This window comes from Lontra canadensis, unplaced genomic scaffold (assembly GCF_010015895.1).
Source record: "Lontra canadensis isolate GAN:19392208 unplaced genomic scaffold, GSC_riverotter_1.0 scaffold72, whole genome shotgun sequence".
NCBI lineage: Eukaryota > Metazoa > Chordata > Mammalia > Carnivora > Mustelidae > Lontra > Lontra canadensis.
This window is the reverse complement of record NW_022631066.1, coordinates 7,605,035-7,625,469: the sequence shown is the minus strand read 5'-3', so window position 1 is coordinate 7,625,469 and position 20,435 is coordinate 7,605,035. Positions and strand designations below refer to the sequence as shown.

Genomic DNA, 20,435 nt, shown 5'->3' with positions numbered 1-20,435 from the left:
TTGAGAAATACGAAGATCCTAAATTAAGACTAAAATATAAGGCTATATTCTCTTTTTGAAGTATAACTTGTTTGGGGAAAATGAATATATTTACTGAAGAATGTATGACAAATATGTCTATAAAAGCCATACGTATATATGTTTGGGCTTTGTTTTTTTGTTTTCTTTTAATGGAATCACAAGCGCTTTGACTTTTACAATCACAGGAGAAATGTAAAAGACGATCTCTTCTCAGAAGCAGAACTCTGGATTTTAAGTATGTTTCCCTTGCCAAATACTAAAAATGCCAATCCACAAAACAATCTAGAAAAATGATAGATTCATATCTTTTCCCCCAAGCCATGGTCACCAACATTCTGACATTTCAAAATTAACAAGAGAAATCTCACTGGATGGAGAGCAAGGTACAGATAAATGGTCAGTATTACGTCAAATCAATAAAGACTGCATTAAATCTAAATAGTCGAAGAATATAATTTAAACAAATGACTTAGCAACAATAACCACAAAGTAAATGGAAGCCACAGAAATAAAATGCCTCTGAAGAGGCAGAGAAATTACTCTGGTACTTTAATAATCATCTAAATCTCAGGGTTTTCAGGAAAAAATGTAAGCAAGGCAAAATTATTTACTTAGTATCTCTAATTTGATCTATGAAACTTCATAGCCTAATTAGATTGTGTATCTATAAATCCTTCATAATATGGGTTCTTCCTGGACCCAAATTCTCCTATAATTAAGGCATGTGCCAAAGCCTATGAGGGTCGTGTTTGTGCTAAAAGACTCAGGCACTTGTTTTTTACTTGAGTTTCACTCATTAAGTACTAAGGGATTATTAAATTCACTATTGTCTTTGAACAAAAACTCACTAACGGACGCTAGAGCTATGATGACTAACTCTGATGGAGTTGTTTTACTTTAGTCCAAGGGTTTTTGTTCAGTTTGTGTTGATTTAAAGTCCTAAAATGGAAAGAATTGGTGGATAACAGTAAAAGCAACTATTGGTCCAGGTAAAGTAATGGTACTTATAGTTGAAATCTCAACTATTTGAGATTTGAGATTTTCCAAAACTGAGATGCAATTTTTTGCTTTTAGGCAGGGTAAGAACTGATTGGTACTATTTCTACAAAGCACTTTTTAGGGAATATTCCTGATAAACTTTCATCAGCAAAGCAAAAGGCCAAAATCCTAAAAAGGCTCTAGATACCAACAAATACTGAATTCTACATGCAACCTTAATCTCCCTATTTTATGTAATAATCCTTCTGTAATTACTTACAGATTTGCTATCATATATGAACCTCTTCTTTTCAATTTTCCATACAAAGAGGTAATAGTTCTTGAGAGGAATAAAAGGTAAAAAATAAAACCCTTCAACTTCATTATTTTCACCATAGCTCATTTTAATATACGATTAAAAGTCTACATTGATGGGGCGCCTGGGAGGCTCAGTGGGTTAAAGCCTCTGCTTTCGGCTCGGGTCGTGATCCCAGGGTCCTGGGATTGGGCCCGCGTCCGGCTCTCTGCTCAGCAGGGAGCCTGCTTCCCCCTCTCTCTCTGTACTTGCCTCTCTGCCTACTTGTGATCTCTGTCTGTCAAATAAATAAATGAAATCTTAAAAAAAAAAAAAAGTCTACATTGTGTTCAAAACAACTTATCTCAAAAAACTTGATTATTTTGAGAAAATTTCATGTTTTATCATGCAGCACAAAAAAAAATCTGTTATCTGTTAAAATGCCACATATAATCATGCATACAAAACCCTCAGTGATTCTACTTATTTGGCCACTCTCCAACACACACACATACACACACAGAGAGAGACACGGACACATACACACACATATGAACACGTTTATCTCCTACATGATACCTATTAACATCCTTCAAAACACTACCCATGCACCACACTTTGGGAAATGCTGACTTAACTCACCGCCCCCCAAAGAAAAATGACCTCTGTGATCTAGATTTAATAACTAAGTTTAAACTTATCACAGTACAATGGTATCTACTTCAAGCTATACATATTTCATAGCAAACATGACCCTAGTTCATTTATTCATTTGTACATTCATCCAACAAGTATGTATAAGCAATGTTCTAGACAAAGTCTATCTTATAATGGAACTTACATCCTTGTGGGGTGGGGGAAAACAAACAATAAATAAATAAGTACATAATACATCTAACAATGAAAAGTATTATGGGAAAAGAAACAATAGAGTAATAAGCTAAATAGTGTAGGAGAAGGGATTAGTTCTATTTTTATACAGGATGGTTAGAGAATATCTCAATAGCAAAAACCTGAAGGAAATGAAAGAGCAGGCAGATATGTGGAAGAACTTTCTAGAACAGAAGGAAAAGACACTGCGAAGGCCCAGAGATTGGAAGCATGCTTATTGTGTAGGAGGATCAGCAAGAAGACTGGTATAGACTGAACGTGCCTCTCCAAATTCTTATGTTGAAACTCTGGCTCCTAATGCTTCAGATGAAGCCATGAAGGTGGTCTGGATGAACAGGATGATGCCCTTCTAAGAGTCATGGGCGAGCTGACCTCTTCTCTCTGCTCTCAGCCACGTGAAGACAAAGGCGAAGTCGGGACTCTGATACGTGGAGCAGGGCCCTCACCAGAATTCAACCACACTGCCATCCTGATCTCGAACTTCCCAGCCTCCAGGACCGTGAGAAATGAATGTCTGTGGTTCACGAGCCACCCAGTCTATGGTACTGCTACAGCAGCACAAACTCACTAACTTACTAAGACAGCCAGCAAGCCTGGAATGGAGAAAGCCAGGGGACAGCACAAGAAATGTGCTCAGAGAGGGAAAGGGGTTGGCTCTAGCCCAACCAGGTCTGTGGCCAGAGGACTTAAGCTTTCACTGAGTGATATAAGAAACCTCTCAGAAGTTTTAATCAGAGGAATGACTTAATCTACTGCATTTCTGAAGGGTCACGCTGACATTAGAGAAGTCAAAATAAACTAGAGGAGACAGAGCAGAAGCAAGGAGACCAGTAAAAAGGCTACTGCAATAATCTTGCCCAGGTCTCCTAAGAAAGAACCCAAGGCAAAGCTTAGCTGCAGACGCTCTTTCTGGGAGGCAAAATCAAAAGAGTAAGGGGTAGTGAGGCAGGGAGGAGGGAAAGCAAACAAAAAGCAGTATAGTGCTCAACTGGTCACAGCTTCACAAGAAAACCCAGCTAACTGTGGTAATGCGGTTACATGTTTCACTCCTCAAAGGCAGGAGGAGGGATGAATGGAAGGTGACAGAAGTCCTGACGCTGTTTGATCTAAAGCAACACTTCCCACATCCCCATGTGTACTTGAGCAGGGAACACTGGTAGGGGGAGGAAGAGAGAGGATGTATCTGCTGACTCTTTCCTCATCGTGTCTCCTCCTGATCAGAAGTCACCCCATGAGGCATGTGTAGGAAAACACTCCTGTGGTTCTCCTTTACTCACACTCTATTACATACTCACAACACTTCTGACACCAGTTGGATGTCCACGGTTCACTTTAATTCTGACGCTAACTGGGGTTGGCCTTAAGAGCTCAGACCCATAAGACTACCCCAAGTCTGACACCAATCGCAAGTACTAACCAACATGCTCCAGGTTACCCACAACTTCGTCCGACTTGGCTACCAATCCAGGGTTCCCACAACTCCCTCCTTGGGTTCCATCATTTGCTAGAACACCTCACGGAACTCACACAATGCTTATGTTTGACAGTTTATTATATAGTAAAGGACACGACAAACAGCCAGATGAAGAGATACATAGGGTAATGTCTGGAAGAATCCAGAGCACAGGAGCTTCTGTCCCCATGGAGCTGGGGTGCACCATCCCTACGGCATGTGGATGTGTTTACCAACCCAGTTGTTCTCTGAACAACTTTTAGGATTTTTATGGAGGTTTCTTCACATAAGCACGATCAATCAACAACGTAATCTCCAGCCCCTCTCCCTCCCAGAGGTTAGGGGGTGGGGCTGAAAGTCCCAAGCTTCTCATTACCCTCAGTCTGTCTAGTGACCAGCCCCCATCCTGAAGCAATCTGGGAGCAGAGCAAGAGTTGCCTTATTAGAACAAAAGACACTCCTGCCACCTAGAAAATTCTAAGGGATTTAGAGCTCTGTGTCAGGAACCAGGGTCAAAGACTACATCTGAGAACAAAAGGGGTTCCTAGTGCTCTTATCACTGAGGAAGTTATAAGGGTTTTAGGAGCTCTATGCCAGGAACTGGGGGCAGAGACCAATATATGTGTATTTTCGATTATTATACAGGCATGACTCTTTCTCTCCTCTCCGCTTAGTGTTCTGTTAGTCAACGCCTCTGGACAGCCTCTGGAGCAACATTTCAGTCCAGACACTGGGGGTGGCTTGAGCATGTCATGAAGCGTGGACTGGCAGTGTTACGGGGTGAGGCCACAACAGCAGAGTTGGAGACTATGCCGAACAAGCAGATCAGGGCCTGGGAGGCAGTTGGAGTCAAGCGAATCTGGGCTGGCACGTAAATTAAGTCTGACAAAACAGGAGCGAGGTTATGGATGAGGTGGTAAAGGTGAGGACAGAGAGGAATGATCAAATTATAAATCGAGTCTGAAGGGAGATCCTGTGGACTTTGCTGAAGTAAGTCAAAGGGAAGAAACACAGATGACTCAAGACTCAGGGGTGCGTCCCCGGAAGAACAGAGACACCCGTTGCTGGGAGGAGGAAGGCCATGAGAGCATGAAGTTCTGAAGGGGTAAGGAGAACCAGGAGCTCAGTTCTGTACACCTCTAGGGAAAAAAAAAAAAAAATGGAGATAATGAGAACATGAACAAATCTAGCCTTATTGAAATACTACAGAGAAGCTTACGTCCGAGCTGGTCAGCACCGTCAGCATCATCAGAGGTGATGCTCGCTGGTGCCTGTGCGGAGCCCTGGCACTTCCTCTCACTTACCCGCTCACTGGCCCCAGCCCTTCTCCCACAGCTCCCTCAGTGCCCTCCTGTTCCCCAGCAGGCATTTCCCAACACATGCTCTAAGGAACATTATTTTACATGATGCTAGTAAGTGTGATCCTCCTCCCCATGCAAAAAAAAAAAAAAAAAAAAAAAGCATATTCATGGCTCAAATACATATGGGAAGTGCAGATTTAAACCACACAATACCCGTTTTGCAGGGCTTCCCACCACTTCTGGTATATTAATGTGTCCTGAAACTCTCATGGGACAATATCGTATGAAGAGTTTCCGAAACTTACTTGATCATCAAGGCAAACTTATTAATATCCCTGTGAAGACAATTACATAGGAAACCAGCCAGGAAATGATAACTAACCCAAGAATTCTTTTGGTCCTTAGTTCACCTGGGTTTGTAATATCAAATCACTCCTTGAAATCCTTTACCTTCATGGCATGGTGTTCTTTTGGTTCTCCTTGCTCTCTAATTTTTCCTGCTCAGTTTCCCTCTGTGAATACTATTTTTCTATCCAGCTCCACAATGTCACTGTTCCTCAGTATTCCATACCATTGGTCCTCTTCTCTACACTCAACATGTATATAGAAACAAACGTTTATCTCTGATCCCATTGATCCCCGGACCAAAATGAACAAGCAGCCACCTATGTGGCATTTCTGTGGGTCATATGGACAAACTCTGTGACTCTAAAATGGAACCTATTATTTCCCCCCTACCTCGATGTTTAGGACTATTCCATTTGATAAATCACCCACATTAGAAACCTCGGTAACTAACACCCAAATGACTACCAGGTTTTGCTGATTTTTAGATCCTGTGTATATATAACCTGAGTCATCTTCTCCATTCATTGGCTTTGCCTAAATTCATTATCTCTGAACAATAATTTCCTACCTGTCCACCATGCCTCTATACCCTACTCCCCACCACCACCACCTTCTGGTCACACGGTACAATTTCTAGAACCTAATCAACAGGTTCTTTAACTTTCATTTGCTAACCAGACCTAGGAGATAAAAATCCAAGCACCTTATCAGGTTGTACGGCATGTCATGATTTGATACCTTATAAACATCTACTTTTTTGGAGCACTTAAACTGCAATATTTTAAAACTTGTAGCTCTCCATGTTTGTATAGACCATGCTATTTCATGTCTGTGTGTGCACAGGAAGTTTCTTTCTGTCTGGTATAATCTTTCTCTTCTTAACTATCTGAAAAACTATCATCTTCCAAAATCCTGCAGGGAAAAAATATCATAAGAAAACTGAACAGCAAATCACCAATTATAAAAAAGAATATACCAATAACAACATGAACAAGTCACAAAATAAATACAAATAAGTATATGAAAATGTTCAACTTCCTAAGTAATATCAGCAGTATGACTTATGTACTATACACAGGACTTGTACAAGCTCTATGTATACAGTTTCATTAAATCCTCCTGTCAAGCCTGTTAGTAGAAGTATCCTGATTTCAATCAATAAGGACATCCCATACAATTAAGTAAGGAAAGCTAGTTACAAAACAACGTGGGGAAAAAGAAAAGGAGCTAAGATTTTACCAAGTACCTACACTATATTTTGTACATCGACTGTTTCAGTTAACATTCACACACCCTATGAGAAGGTATTACGGTATCCGTCTCACAGGTAGGGTATCGGGGCTCAGAAAGTCAAATAGCTTTCTAGTATTCATGCAGCTAATATATGCCAGTTCTGCCTTACTCCTAAATAATGGTATTAACTTTATCACTCAGAGAAATAGATGGAGTAATTCCAAAATCATTGAATAGGAGGGCAGGGAAATGAACACAAAGCAGATTCAGGTTAGGAAATCTATTCCCTCGTGGATCAGTAAGCTTTCTAGAGAATCAAGAGGGTAAAATAGAATTTTCTGCTCTCTTCATTGCCCTTCTCTTTTACCTCTTCATACATATTCATTCCATATCATCTTCTGTGGCTATAAATAATTCTTTCCTTCACTGATCTATTCCTGAATAATTCAAATCTAGTCTGAAAGCTCTCTGACAACTTCGAATATTTAACCATGAGTCTCTTCTAAAGCCATTTTTAACATGTAATAACTTTCTATAACTTTAAGATTTTTGTTAATAACTGCTCATATTTGCTGAGCACTTATCACATCCAAGCACTATCAGCACGCTTGATTTTCATTTATTTACAATTTTCAGACTTCCCCTTCGAGATACGTACTACTTCAGAAAAGAAAACTGAGGCACAGAAAGTTTAGTTTTTGCCCAAGTTCACAAAGCTAGGATGTACCAGGCTTTCTGACAATAAATCTGTGCTCTTGACAGTCCTGCATAAACACTGTCTGCTGTTACTATCTCATAGTGCTACGAACATACTGATTTAAGACCAAACTATTACGAAAACAAACCACCGTATTTCAAATGATTCAACGGTACCAAATGATTGTCAGAGGCGGTTTAAATATCAAATATTAAAAGAATGAGACAGCATTTGCAAAATTGAAAAATGGGGACATCTGAATGATTCCTAAAAGCATTTGGCAGGTGAGTGTATGTGTTCCCCTACTGATGTTTCTTCCAAGTGAGTGGTTTCTATTCATTTTAAACCCCTCACCCATCCTATCTCTTCTTCCATGGAAAGCAGATTGACTTCTCTAGTTGGCTAATTTGTGAAAAATAAACTAGGTATGCTTGCTCAGCACCACCAGTCCTCCTTCTGGGGAATAGCTACCCACCTAAAAGATATGCTGCCTCATTGTCTGGTTGAACACTAGCTGACCCATCTGGTCCTCTCACTACCTACATCCTCCAACTCAGCCTTTATTAGTAATAAAAATCATACAAATTTGTATTTCCTATTTGACTTACTCCTCTGTTTTCTTCCTCTCTTTGTTCCGAATTATGAAGAAGGGTACTATTTACTGAGCCCCCAAAAGCCCCAACGGATAGCTCATAATACAAATTAAACTGGTTAGGACAGGGTAAGTAATCTGATCTATGGAAAATAGTAATATTCTGCAGTGAAGTAAGCATTTTCATCACAGAAAAGATAGGTAATTCTATCATCCAATGGAAAGTGAGGGTTATCCTTTGTTGAATATACAAAACTCATCCCACCTATTTCACCTTTGAATTTCAAGTTTGGAAAAAAAATAATCTAGTAATTCCTATAACTAACAGAGAACAAAAGATACATATTTTCAAACGGGACAAATTTTTACCTCACTTCACTTCAATTCTGGCAACAGGTTATTTAAGAACAACTATGAGAAAAGAGGCATGAAGAGGGCATTTTTACAATCCCAAGGAAAAAATATATATTAAAAAAAAAAATCAAGCAGTTCAAATTCTAGCTCCTTACAACTGATATTCCCAAAACATCCCCAGGTAACATTCAGGTCTACATTTAATCATAATATACTCGCCCGATTCAGTTATAAGCATACCTAATTACAAAGTGGTTCAATAGGTCCTCAAGTTGGCATATAAGTCATTGAGAAATAAAGATAAAAGAAATTCAGAAAATAATGAGTGACAAATCGCTTGACATTTTAAGAGAAAATACTAAGGCTCAGTAATCCCTACTAAATATGACTGTTATGTGACTAAAAGTCAAAATTAACACCTTAAGAGACCTTTAGAAATTATTTGGTAGGGTAGGCCTTTTTACTTTTAAGGATGTCTCAGTAGTTGACCATATATATGATAGTAATCAGCTAGAGCTTTCTTTATTCACTACCTTACACCACATTTTATTCATTCTCTAATATTATACTTTATAAGAAAAAGTTCTACTTGGTACCTATTCATATCTGCAGGTGCCTTGCAGGCCCCACCAATATATAACCCATGAAACTACTTCTACTGCTTTCTGAAAGGAGATATTTTCACTTGGAAGATTCTCATTACCCAAGACTTTATAGACTGCGCAGGCATAAATAATATCAAAGAAGTAATAAGTGCTTCCTATACAGGGCAACATGTACTGAAAAATGTGAAAGCTATTTGTTACACTTGTGGCCATCATGAATCTTGCCTGTGTTTTCTATATTTGAAAATTTACCATATTTTGAGTCCCCTCTTTCCAAAACAGAAGCCAGAACTCACTTTCCCAGCTTCCTCTGCTGGCAGTGGGATCTAATAATGTTCACCAATCAACTGCATCCATACAGTACTTTAATTCAGAAGTAGTAACATGAGGCAGCAAATGAAAAACCCATCATTTTCGTGACAGAAATGATAGAAGCATCCACCCTTCAGAGAAAAATAGGGATGGCACTTCTCAGATCCAGCCCCCAGCATCACTGGTGAAAGTTGTGATGTCAGCATGTAGCTTTGTAGAGGGGCAGGGCCCAGAGTATGATTTGAGCAGTGCTTCTGTTCACCTAACCTCTTCGTCGGGTGTCCTGTAGATTCTGTGAGCTTCCAAATGTCCTTTAGTGTATATGGGTTTTTGTTTTTTTTGTTTTGTTTTGTTTTGTTTTTCTGCTTAGGTTAGCTAGAGAATAGATTATGGGTTTGCAACAAAGAGTTCCATATTACACAAAAATTGGGGCTGGCAAACTATGCTTTTATCAACATAATGGTAGAATGATTACCAACTCAATAATCAACTCAGCAGTCATCTGCAGAATGCGTATCACAAGTGTGGTACTGTGCCAGAAGCAGTACAAGAACAGAAAGGAAGGGGAGGAGGCAGAGGCCAGATCTCACAGGCAGAAGAGTAAGAAGATAGGACTGTGACTCAAAAGAAAGGGAATCCATGCAAGCAGGGAAGTGAATGACATAATTCAGTTTACTGTGCAAAAGATCATTCTCTTCCTATGTGGAGATAGGGTGGAGCAGGAAAGCAAAGTAGAAACAGGGGAGTCATTGGGAAACTATTCTAAAAAAGTTTAGGTTCAGGATGTAGCAGCGGCAACAGAAGTATGTGTACAAATTCAGTTTGCATTGGCTGATAGAAGATACTTAACTGTTTCACTAACCCAAAAAATGTCAGTTAAAATCAATTTCCCCCAATCAAATCAGCAAAAGTTAAAAATGGCTAATATAAATCCTGATGAATATGTAGTCGAGGGAGGCATTCATAAACCTCTGAAAAGCAATTTGCTATATTATCTAGCAAGTTTTAAAAAAATTATCCTAACTTTTGACTTAATAACTAGCACATAGTCTCAGATTGTTAAATGAATTAATTCAACTTTTAGAAAACACAGTTAAAGAGAAAATTAGGATTTATGCTCAAGGCTGTAATTGCAGCACATTTATATTGAAAAAAATTGGGGTATAATCAAATGTTCAACCCTTAAGGAGTGGTTGAATTATAGCTTATGATAAAGTACTAAGCAAACTTTAAAATCATTTCATTAAGGGGTTTCAAGATATGGGAAAATATGCTGACATTATAAAATCTTACAAAATTAACAAAGAATAAAGAGTTCCAGAATTTTCTTTTTTTTTTTTTAAGTTTATTTAAGTAATCTCTACACCCAACATGGGATTGAAACCCATGACCCCCAAATCAAGAGTCCCATTCTCTTCTAACTGAGGCAGCCAGGCACCCCCCTTTTGTTTTCCTGTTGGTTAAGTTTTGATAAGAGAACTGAATGTAGAGAGCCAGCAAATAACTGGTAATAAAAATTGGCAATAAATAAAAATTGGTAATAAAATCACTACCCTACTCTACACTCAAAACTCAATACATATGCCCAGAAAACTCATGTTCAATTCATTATATATTGTATCTTACACTAAAATTTTTTTGTTGCCCTTGGTACTAAAAAAAGGAAGCAGGCAAGTTTCAATGTTTTGGTTGTCATAGTAATTTAAGAATAAACACGCATGTTCGAAGTCTACTTGTCACTCTGTATCTCCAGCACCTAAACAGTAACTGGAGTTCAAGAACTATTTTTGAGCGAACATCACCGAAAATAAACCTTTCGGTTCCAGCTTATCACCACAGAAATTTAAAACCTCAAAATGAAAAAGGTACATACAAGTAACAGCGATAGTAATAATTTATAATGTTTGGGGTGGCTACAATGCATGAGGCCCTATTTAAACATTTTACCCGCCTTATCTTTGATCCTCATAATAATCCTTCTCTGGAAAATTCCCTTTTCCATTTTTAAGGCCAGGAAACAGGTTCAAAGATGTAAAGGAACCAGCCCAAGGTCACAACCAAGTTTCAAGGCAGCTCTTCCGGCGCCTCCATGTATCCAGACAAGACACGCCGCTGTTTCTTTTCCGCGATCAGAAAGGAACAGGTTTTTCCTCCATGCTTTCCCTCCACAGTTCATTGACGCTCCCCTAACTTCTACCCTGCGCTGTAGCTATCCCTTTGAAGATCCTTCCCTCACGGGCCAAGACCCCATCGACCTCCCCTCCCCGCCGCGACGTCCTCGGGGGTAAAGAAGCATGTGTCCACGCCTCTAGGTGGCCCCACACTTGGAACCCCGGCCTGGGCCCAGCTAGGGGCTCGCCCATCCCCCTTCGCCGGTACCCTCTTAGTTTGACTCTCCAGCCTCGCCTCGCGGGTCAGGACTCACAACCCGAGTCCGCACAGACTCCGCGTGGGCCCCTGGGAAAAGCCTCGGGGAGGGAGGAAGGGAGTCTCCGCCCGGAGTCGTCCAACTACGCGGCAGGGCGGTTTCCACGACAACCGAGAGCGCCCCCCCCCCCCGCCCCGCCACACACACACGCGCACACACCCCGCGCTCCAGACTCCGCCCCCGGCGCCTTGTCGCTTCGCCCCTCCCCCGCACCCAAGCTGGGGCCCGCCGCGCGGCGCGAACGGCGAGAGAGATGGGGTGAGCTCTCTCACCTCTCAGCGCCTGGTGCATGCCTCCAATGCCGCTGTACAGCTCCAGGACGCGCAGGGGCTCCATGCCCACGCTGCCGCCGCCGCCTCGGAGCTAGGCCTGCCGGTCCCCTTCTCGTCCTTCTTCCGCCCGCCCTGCTCCCTCGCCTCTGGTTCCGCGGCGTTTCCGTTCCCCATTTCCTGCCGCTACCGGCTCGGAGAGCTGCTAGCAGCGCTGGGCCCCCCGGGACTGGCAGGGCTCAGCGGGGAGACAACGGGCACAAAACAGTGGGGCCTTCCCAGTGGATAGCAGCCTGATTTACGCCCCATCTACCTTCTAGAGTGCATTCAGGGACCGTGGAAGGAAAAGGGGCGAAATGTCCCTTTGCCCCAAAGTGAATTAACACGGGTTAGACGCCAGAAAAAGTCGTTTTCCAGGCGTCCTGCTTTTCCGTCGCTTGGAGCTCGAAGTGTGCAGACCTTACCAGCGTGTTTCGAGCACGTACCCCGTGCCAGGTGGAGTGCCTGTGCCGGGGCTGCCGAGATAAATCCGCCTTCCCTCGCGAGCTGGCCCCGCAGTCACAAGCACAGAAACCAGCGCCCCTGCAGCGGGGCCCCAGCGCCGGCCAGGACCGGAGGGGTGGGGGGTTGGTGGGGGCGGCTGCTGTCATTGCTAGTGGGCTTCCCTGCATCTCAGCTTGGAAAATGGTCCCCAGCAGGATCTACTGTTACCATAAGGTAGAAGTACTTATGCCCCTCCCAGTGCCAGGGCCTTGCTGCTCCAAGATGCTCCAGTGACCAAGTTTGTTAGAGGCCGGATCAACAAGGTAAAAAATGGCCACGGCCACGAGAGGAAATGATCTCATTTCGCGGCCTCCTATTGTTCCCATTACCACGACACGTTAACCTGTGTTAGGAAAAATGGGGCAATACCACTTGTAATAAGTTAATAACTGGTTTGTTAGAAACTTCGCAGATGTGCTAATGAAATACTATAAACGAAAGTAGGACGGCCCTGTTTTGATTATGGAACTGATCCATTTCGATCCGTTTCCTCTGACATTTTTCACTGTAAATGTGTATGGGTGTTTAAACGTTTTGTTTTTATTGGTCACTTACTTCAGGCAAGGAGGGTGCCAGAAAGGGCACCTGGGTGGTTAAGCGTCTTAAGTTGGTTAAGCGTGTGCCTTCAGCTCAGGTCGTGATCCGGGGGTCCTGGGATGGAGCCCCACATCGGGCTCCCTGCTCAGCCAGGAGTCTGCTTCTTTCTCTACCCTTCCCCTTGCTTATGTTCCTTCTCTCTCTCTCTCTCTCTCTCTCTCTGTCAAATAAATAAATAATCTTAAAAAAAAAAGAAGAAGAAGAAGAAGAAGAAGAAGAAGGGTGGTAGAAAGATAACAGAGAACAGAATCTTAGCCCGGGCATTGCCAATGACTTTGCACTGAGCCTGATTTCCCCTTCTGTCAAATTAAAGGGAAGGAAAAAGGAGAAATGATTGCTGAGGTCCGGGCAGTTCTAAGATTCTAGAGCTGAATTCATTTCTGCAAAACTTGAGTCCTGATTTGGCCACATGTTAGTTATCTGCTCAAATTGAAATTATCAAGATATTTGTAAAATCTGCTTTAAGCAAATGTACTCTTAAACCAACTCCATTTCTAGAAATCACATGCACACTAACATTACATATATAATGCATGAAACAAACTTTTCTTGTATTTATTACATAATAGCATATGTATTATATTGTAAATAATATAATTTATAATGGAAATTATAAATAATATAAATATATACATATTATATATATACACATAAATAAAGTGGGCTATATAGTCACAGTGATTTATGTACCATTAACAACCAATATACTAAACATACCTAGAATCTGTTTAGCATTAGTACTGTAGGTCAAAATAAATATAACCTAGGATCTAACCCTATAGGGAAGAGACAGGCCAAAAATATGTGAAAGAGTTCACAGAAAATACAAGTCTTTTGAGAGGAAAGGAGATGGACCGCCATTCCCTCATAAGCCGGTTCCAAACTGTTCATGCTGATACTTAGGGGTCTTCACAGTGTAGCACACACTTTTCTTTATGATCTCTGTTTCCTCCCCTTCTTCAGTTCTGCTGCAAACTGAAATGGTCGGCATTCCCCTCTTTCGTGCCTCAGTTTCCCAGCTTACATTCTTCGCTCACGTTCTTTACATTGCCCACAAATCCTAACCTTCTTCCAGACCTACCTAGTGCAACCTTCCTTCTAGACTCCCAGGCTAGAAATCCAGAGTTGTTTAATTCCCCAAGCAAACTCCATGACCAGCAGTGTTCTGAAACACATATCCCACCTGTTCCCATTACAAAATCCTTTCAGTGCTTCCCAGCCCAGCTTTTACCTTATATACATCATCTCTTTGCCTACCATTTCCTCTGTAAGGTTTATCCCATGCGACAATCATTTCAAGAATGAGAACTTTCTCCCTAATCATGATGTATGCCCATCTCCATGAGAGCACCTGTAGATGTCAGGCCCACTCGGATTAGGTATACATCCATTTCCAAACCCTGGCACAAGTTGTGTGGGCTGGGCACGCGGCAACAGGAGCAGTTGAGGAGGAAGGTAGGCTGGGCACATACAGGGAACATGAAGATACACATTAATTACTCTTTCCCAAAGTGAACCCCAAATGTTCTTACAGAAGGAAAACAGCTTTCTAATCTTATAGTTTCCCATAAAGTTATCCTCAGTGACATGTGCAATAGAGCTTACATTTTAATCACAGACACTTATCACACTTTTTGAAAATACAAGTATTTTTAAGATATTCAGTCTCCTTTCCCTCAAAACACAGAAAATGCACTTGTAAAGAAACCCAAAATGCTAGTTAACACCTGGCACATACAACGCATATCAGGAATAATTAAGGAGCACAATAGAACACTAAGGGTATATTAGAATAATAATAGCATATCTCAATGATTTAAGAGCTCATTGTATAACTTGAAATCTAATGATATTTTATTCTTCCTCTCCTGGCTGTCATGTCACTGATCATTAATATCTAACAGAACTAAACAAAGTCTGCCAAATGTTTAAAATACTTTTGGCAATCATCTTTGAGTTTCCATGATCCAGGCCATTCTTTATTCCCCAGCGAAACGTGATGTGGATCCTTACACAGGTTTGCTGCAAATTTGAGTGATGAATAAATTACATTCTGGCTTCACACAGAAAAAGAAGGGTCTTTATGAATTGCATGGAAAATAAAAAAGTAGTCATATGGGAATAAATTGGCAGTAAATGTCCTCAAGAGAGGAAATTATATTCAGAAGAAATTTGAATCAGAAAGACCCTGAGAGTTCATCTATCACTCGTGAGCCCCCACTTTTTCTAGGCCTTCTACCACCGCCCTGATGGGCCAGCATGAGGTCTCAGCTGTGAGCTGCTCCTGGGCACAGCAGGCCTCACAGAGTGAGGTGTTTGTGGTGAAGAGCTTGAATTAGTAGAAAATCCTTCTCTGTAGTCCCCCCCAAATCCAGTTCCTTTTAGATTTGCCCTCTGCACTGATTTTGAAGAACTGTCCCTCTTGAATAATAAATTTCCTTGTGGTTAAAACTGCAAGCCTGAGAGCCAGAAAGTTTAAATAGGAAATTGTAGATCTGCTGCCTCCTAGCTGTGTGACTTTGGGAAAGTCACTTACCCTCTCTGAGCCTACAGACACATCTACAACGTGTAAAAATAGGACATGTGGTTGCTACAAGGATGAAGTGAGAATTCAAAGCACTTCATTCCATGCCTGGCACATTAGAAAAGCATGTTTAATAAACAGTATACATCTAATGACATTCTCAGAGTGATGCATTCTCAGTCCCTTCAACTGTGTACAATGGCAGGATTCTGACCCCTGGAATTGCTCATGCTGCAAGGTGGTGATGTTGTGTTAGGAATCATAACTGAACATGGGGCCCTAACTGAGGTCAGGTCAGCACGCTACAGGGTGGTGCTTATAGCCATAGACCTCTAAGGGCTGTAGGGAACTTTGTGGGAGGTGTCCAGGAGTAGCCTGGGCTGGGAGCAGAAAGGCTGGAGGTCTGTAAGCCAGAGGCATGACTGAGGAGGGGTTGCTGAGTCTAGAAGCATTGGCAGTAAGAAAAAAGACAGCAGCACACATAGATAGCTCCTCACTCAGAACTCTCGCAAAGACCGGGGTAGCTTGAAAGTTAAATCTACGGATGTGCCAATCTTAGGGGAAACTTACGAGGGACCTCACCCAGGATGCCTGAGTTGCTGGGACTAGGAGTGGAGTAAGGTGAAACCTATTAAAACCATCCCATCACCCCTTGACTCTTTTATGTGCCAAGCACTGAAGAAATACTTAATTTAAAATGGTTTCATACGTAAAAATCTGTAACCTAAGCCCTTCAAGTGCCAATAATAAAGAACAACTTTTGCCTTCTATCCCCTGAACCTAAGATGATTTTACCAATTCTATTGATTCTCCAGAACTATACTGTCCAATGGGGTCACCAACAACCACATTTGCTGATTTAAGTTTAAACTGGCTTAACACTGAAAACTCAGTTCATCAGTCATACGAGACACCTTTCAATAGCCACATGTGGCTGGTGGCTGCGGTACTGTTCAGCAAAGAGAACATTTCCATCCTCATAGAAAGTTCTGTTGGACAGAACTACTTGAAAATCAGCCTCTTGAAGTCATGACCTTGATGGGTAGCCCATTCATGAATAAGCAGCGTTGAAGTATGCAGCAAGTGCTTAAAGATTGTACTTGGATTTTAAATAAGTGCCCCCCCAAAGATTTAGAGTAAAAGGAACTCCCACAAAAGCAAACCTTATAGCCCAACACTTCTGTTCTTCCTCTGGTGTCCGGTCACCTTGTTCACAGACTATCACAAAAGAAAAGACGAAGGAAACAGCAGGTGTGTTCTATTAATGGCATGACAAGCTTCCAAGAGAAAAAGAACAGATGGAAAATGATGAACTTCACGATGTCTCGAAGGAATGGTACTTTTCCTTTGCGAAGTATATTCTAGTGACTTCTGATTGTAAATATTAGCTTACACTTACCTCAGAAGGAGGAGGAGGAGGTGGGGGAGGAGGAAAAAGAGGAGAAGAAATGCTTTTTTTAAAAATTGGAACCTTAAGGAAATTTCATTACAGATTTTTTGGCTGAAAAGCATAGAAATCATGCAGTTTGCCTTATAGCTTACCACCTCAAAGTGCTCAGTCATAGATCTTGACACTGATTTTTCTCTTTCAGATTTTTTCTGAAATTTCTAATTTAAAAATCCTTGGCAATAAATTTTAAAGGTTAGATTTTAGTTCAATTAAACATAGTGGGATTGTCTATCTTTAGTATATGTGCTGCCGAAGCGAGCACGGGATTGTCTATCTTTAAAACGGCTCTCCTAGCCCAAGGAAATTTAGAGCTGGAAGACATATTAAGGACTATTTCCCCGTGTTTTTCCAACTATTTTTAGATACAGAACCTTTTCTTCAAAGAAAATCTCATCCAGAATCGGGGCAGAGGGTGAGGTCGAGTGTGTTTGCGCATGCATCCACACACACAATTGTTCTGCTGCTGAAGCATGGATAGTAGGGGGCCCAGAAGAACACCAGATCATCGCCCCTGCCCTCACCCACCCCCGTAGCTGCCTCCTAGTGACCCTGGGGGGACACTGATTTCACCCAATCTTAGTCTGACAGGTGAAGACATGGAGATTCAGAAACTTGAGGTAACTTGCCCCAGCCCACAACTAGGTGGAGAATGGGGAATTTTTACTCAGGGGTCCTCCAAGGTCTTTCCAGGACTGGCTATACCATAACTTAGTACAGAAGCTATTAGCTGTCCCCTGTCTGCTGGGCCTCTACAACTGGAGGGAAGGCCCAGGGTCCAAACTAGGGCAAGCCCTGGTTGATAGAATATATTGCTTCCTGAGAACAGGTTGGTGTAAGGAATGAAGGCAACTGTAGAACTCAAAGAAGGTGGCCTGAACTGCTATAACAATGCGTTTTATAAAGGTTAGACAAAAGGTTAATTCTGCTTCACAAAAGAGAGACAACCTCGAAGACTCACAAACAGAACTTAGAATCTCAGACCAGTTTCTTCCACAAAGACACCTTGATGCTGTTCAAGGGACGTACAGAGTCCTTAGAATAAATGAGGCAATGTGAATCCTGCCTCTAATACTTTCTTCATCTATGAAACAAGGGTAATACTTGCTAGTAAGGTAACTGTCTATATTTAATCAATAATTAATGGATACACAGAGAGAAAGAGAGAAATTCGGTGATGTGCCTAGAATAATAAATCCTGGTTTCCTTCCTCTATCTCAGCAATTTCCCTATCTGAACAACTCACACTGGAAGCTACAGTCCACTCTTTTCTAGCAATCACATACAGAGAATTATTTTCCTGGTATACTTTCAAAAAGCCTATATTACCAATAGACTGATTTGCATATTCTCTAACAAGATGTCTTTCCTTTTTGTTTTCTATTATAGCCTTCCTTATTTCAGGTGGGAAAACAAGACCCATGATGGGAATAGAGGAGATAAAAATGAAAAAGCAAGCTCTGATTACTTTGCTCCTGTTCTCTGCTAATTCACCAAACATTCAGAACTGTTTGAGATAAACAAATCCCCCTAATCAGATCCAGCAAGGCCAGGAAGAGAGAAACACACGTGTGTGCACACACATACTCACATACACCCTACAGAAACCGCACACATACACGCTCCATAAAACCCCTCATTCTTCTTCATAGCCTTTTTTTCCCCTCACTACTACAGTTGTCACTTACCAACAAACTGAAATGCAGAAAAAAGTCAAATAAAAGGATTTTGGGGGGGGTGCCTGGGTGGCTCTCAGTGGGTTAAGCCTCTGCCTTTGGCTCAGGTCATGATGCCGGGGTCCTGGGATCCAGCCCTGCATTGGGATTTCTGCTCAGCAGGGAGCCTGCTTCCTCCACTCTCTCTGCCTGCTTCTCTGCCTACTTGTGATTTCTCTCTCTGTCAAATAAATAAATAAAATCTAAATAAGTAAATAAATAAAGGATTTTTTCACCCTACCCTTACTAGTCTAGATACCAACACTAATATCACTTAAGATCATTCTCATAGGATCCAGTAGTGATAAAAATAACCAAAACATCATAACATTTTTACTAGATCTAGTCACTCCATAAGAAAACAATGCAACTTTGTATTTACTTAAAATTGTTGAAATTGGGCTTACAATCTTTCAAAGTCACTCCAGGAAACATTATATAACACAAGTAACACTGATTCCCCCGAACTTTCTATTCACACTGGGAATGCCCCAGAGGCCATTAACAGAGTTACCCTGAGTCCTGAAGATCAAGACTGACTCTTTCATTCCCATCTAAGGTAATTACTGCAGAGTTAAAATATAGTCCAAGTCTCAAAGGGATTTGTTCTATGTTTAGTCATTCAGAGAATACGGAATGACCAAAATAGACTAAATTTCAGTGGGTGGCAAAGTATGTTTTAATAATAGGACAGTATCAACCATAAATGATAATGTAAGCCTGTAAGTTTCAAAGAGCTTTATGAATGTTTAAAATGCTCATAAATCCATTTAGGCCCTATCAGTTTTTCTTTTTTAATATTCAGAGTTTTTGTTTTTTTGTTTTTTTTGTTTTTTTACAAAGAATCAAAATGGGAAATTTTCATGTGATTGGCTGATTGTCCCATAAATCAATATTCTCCAGGTGAACAGATTTATTTACAAATCACAGACACTGTTTTTTTTTTTGTTTTTGTTTTTGTTTTTTTTTTAAAGAAATCAGGAGAGAGCACCAATTTAAAAAAAATTTGGAAGGTATCAAAGAATAACTGAAAGACGAGAGATGGTATCTATTTTGAGGGGGGAAAAAATCACATTAGGGGTTAAAAATCATTCTGGTTAGGAAAGAATGTCAGGAATCTGCGTGGCCTATCTTTTTTTACTTCTTTTACTGTAGGGCTCACTTCAAGAATAGCGTGGAAAAGAATGCAACCAAGAGCGTTATTTGTCTCTTTGCAGTTTGAAAATCCAAAAGCTTAAGACTGCAGTTCCATCGTATTACTTTTTCCCTATAGATGTAAGACATTATCTGAAAAACAATTTTCTGATTATCACCCGAAGGGAAAGAGACCTAATAAACATAACATCAGATATGCCCAGAATCAAGAGACCAATCCAACTGTAAGAGGACTGTTCTTCTCTGTGTTCACAGCTAATAAAATATTTATGCCCATTACACATAATGCAGAAAATAGGAAAATATATTTAAAAAGAAAATTTTAAAAAGCCACAAGAGATAACTATAGCTAAATTGTAGTATTTCTCTCTCTAGTCTTTGCACTCATTATATTTGACCAAAATCATCATCTTATTGCCTTTGTGTTTTATGCCCTGTTTTTTTTTCCATCTAACATTTTATCATGATCACTTTTGCATTTGTATCAAAGGGATATATCATTTTTTACATATCATCTTTACTTTTTTTTGCAATTTTTTTCCTGAATTTTCTGAATAATGCATGCTAATTTGGAGGAGTAAAGCAAATTACAAAAGGTTAAAAAAAAAAAATCCAGCTTCCAAAAATGCCTTGATTCCACTCTCATCCCTAAAAATCAGCCAATTTCAACTGTTCAC

The 20,435-nt window shown here is 40.8% G+C and overlaps 1 protein-coding gene across 3 annotated transcripts in view; it reads right to left on the bottom strand.

Moving 5' to 3' along the window:
* Nucleotides 1-20,435, bottom strand: part of TRDMT1 (tRNA aspartic acid methyltransferase 1) — a 61,880-nt gene that overhangs the window by 39,751 nt on the left and 1,694 nt on the right. Inside the window, exon 1 of one of the 3 annotated variants that reach the window (XM_032880901.1) lies at nt 12,876-12,894. The exons of 1 other annotated variant lie outside the window; for it this stretch is intronic. Coding sequence is in view for 1 of the 2 variants with exons in the window: in XM_032880899.1 (XP_032736790.1) it covers nt 11,781-11,844 (64 nt within the window). In the remaining variant the exon portion in view is untranslated. Of the gene's footprint in view, nt 1-11,780; nt 11,871-12,875; nt 12,895-20,435 lie in introns of those variants that run through there. One more of the 3 variants, XM_032880899.1, reaches the window with a different exon arrangement.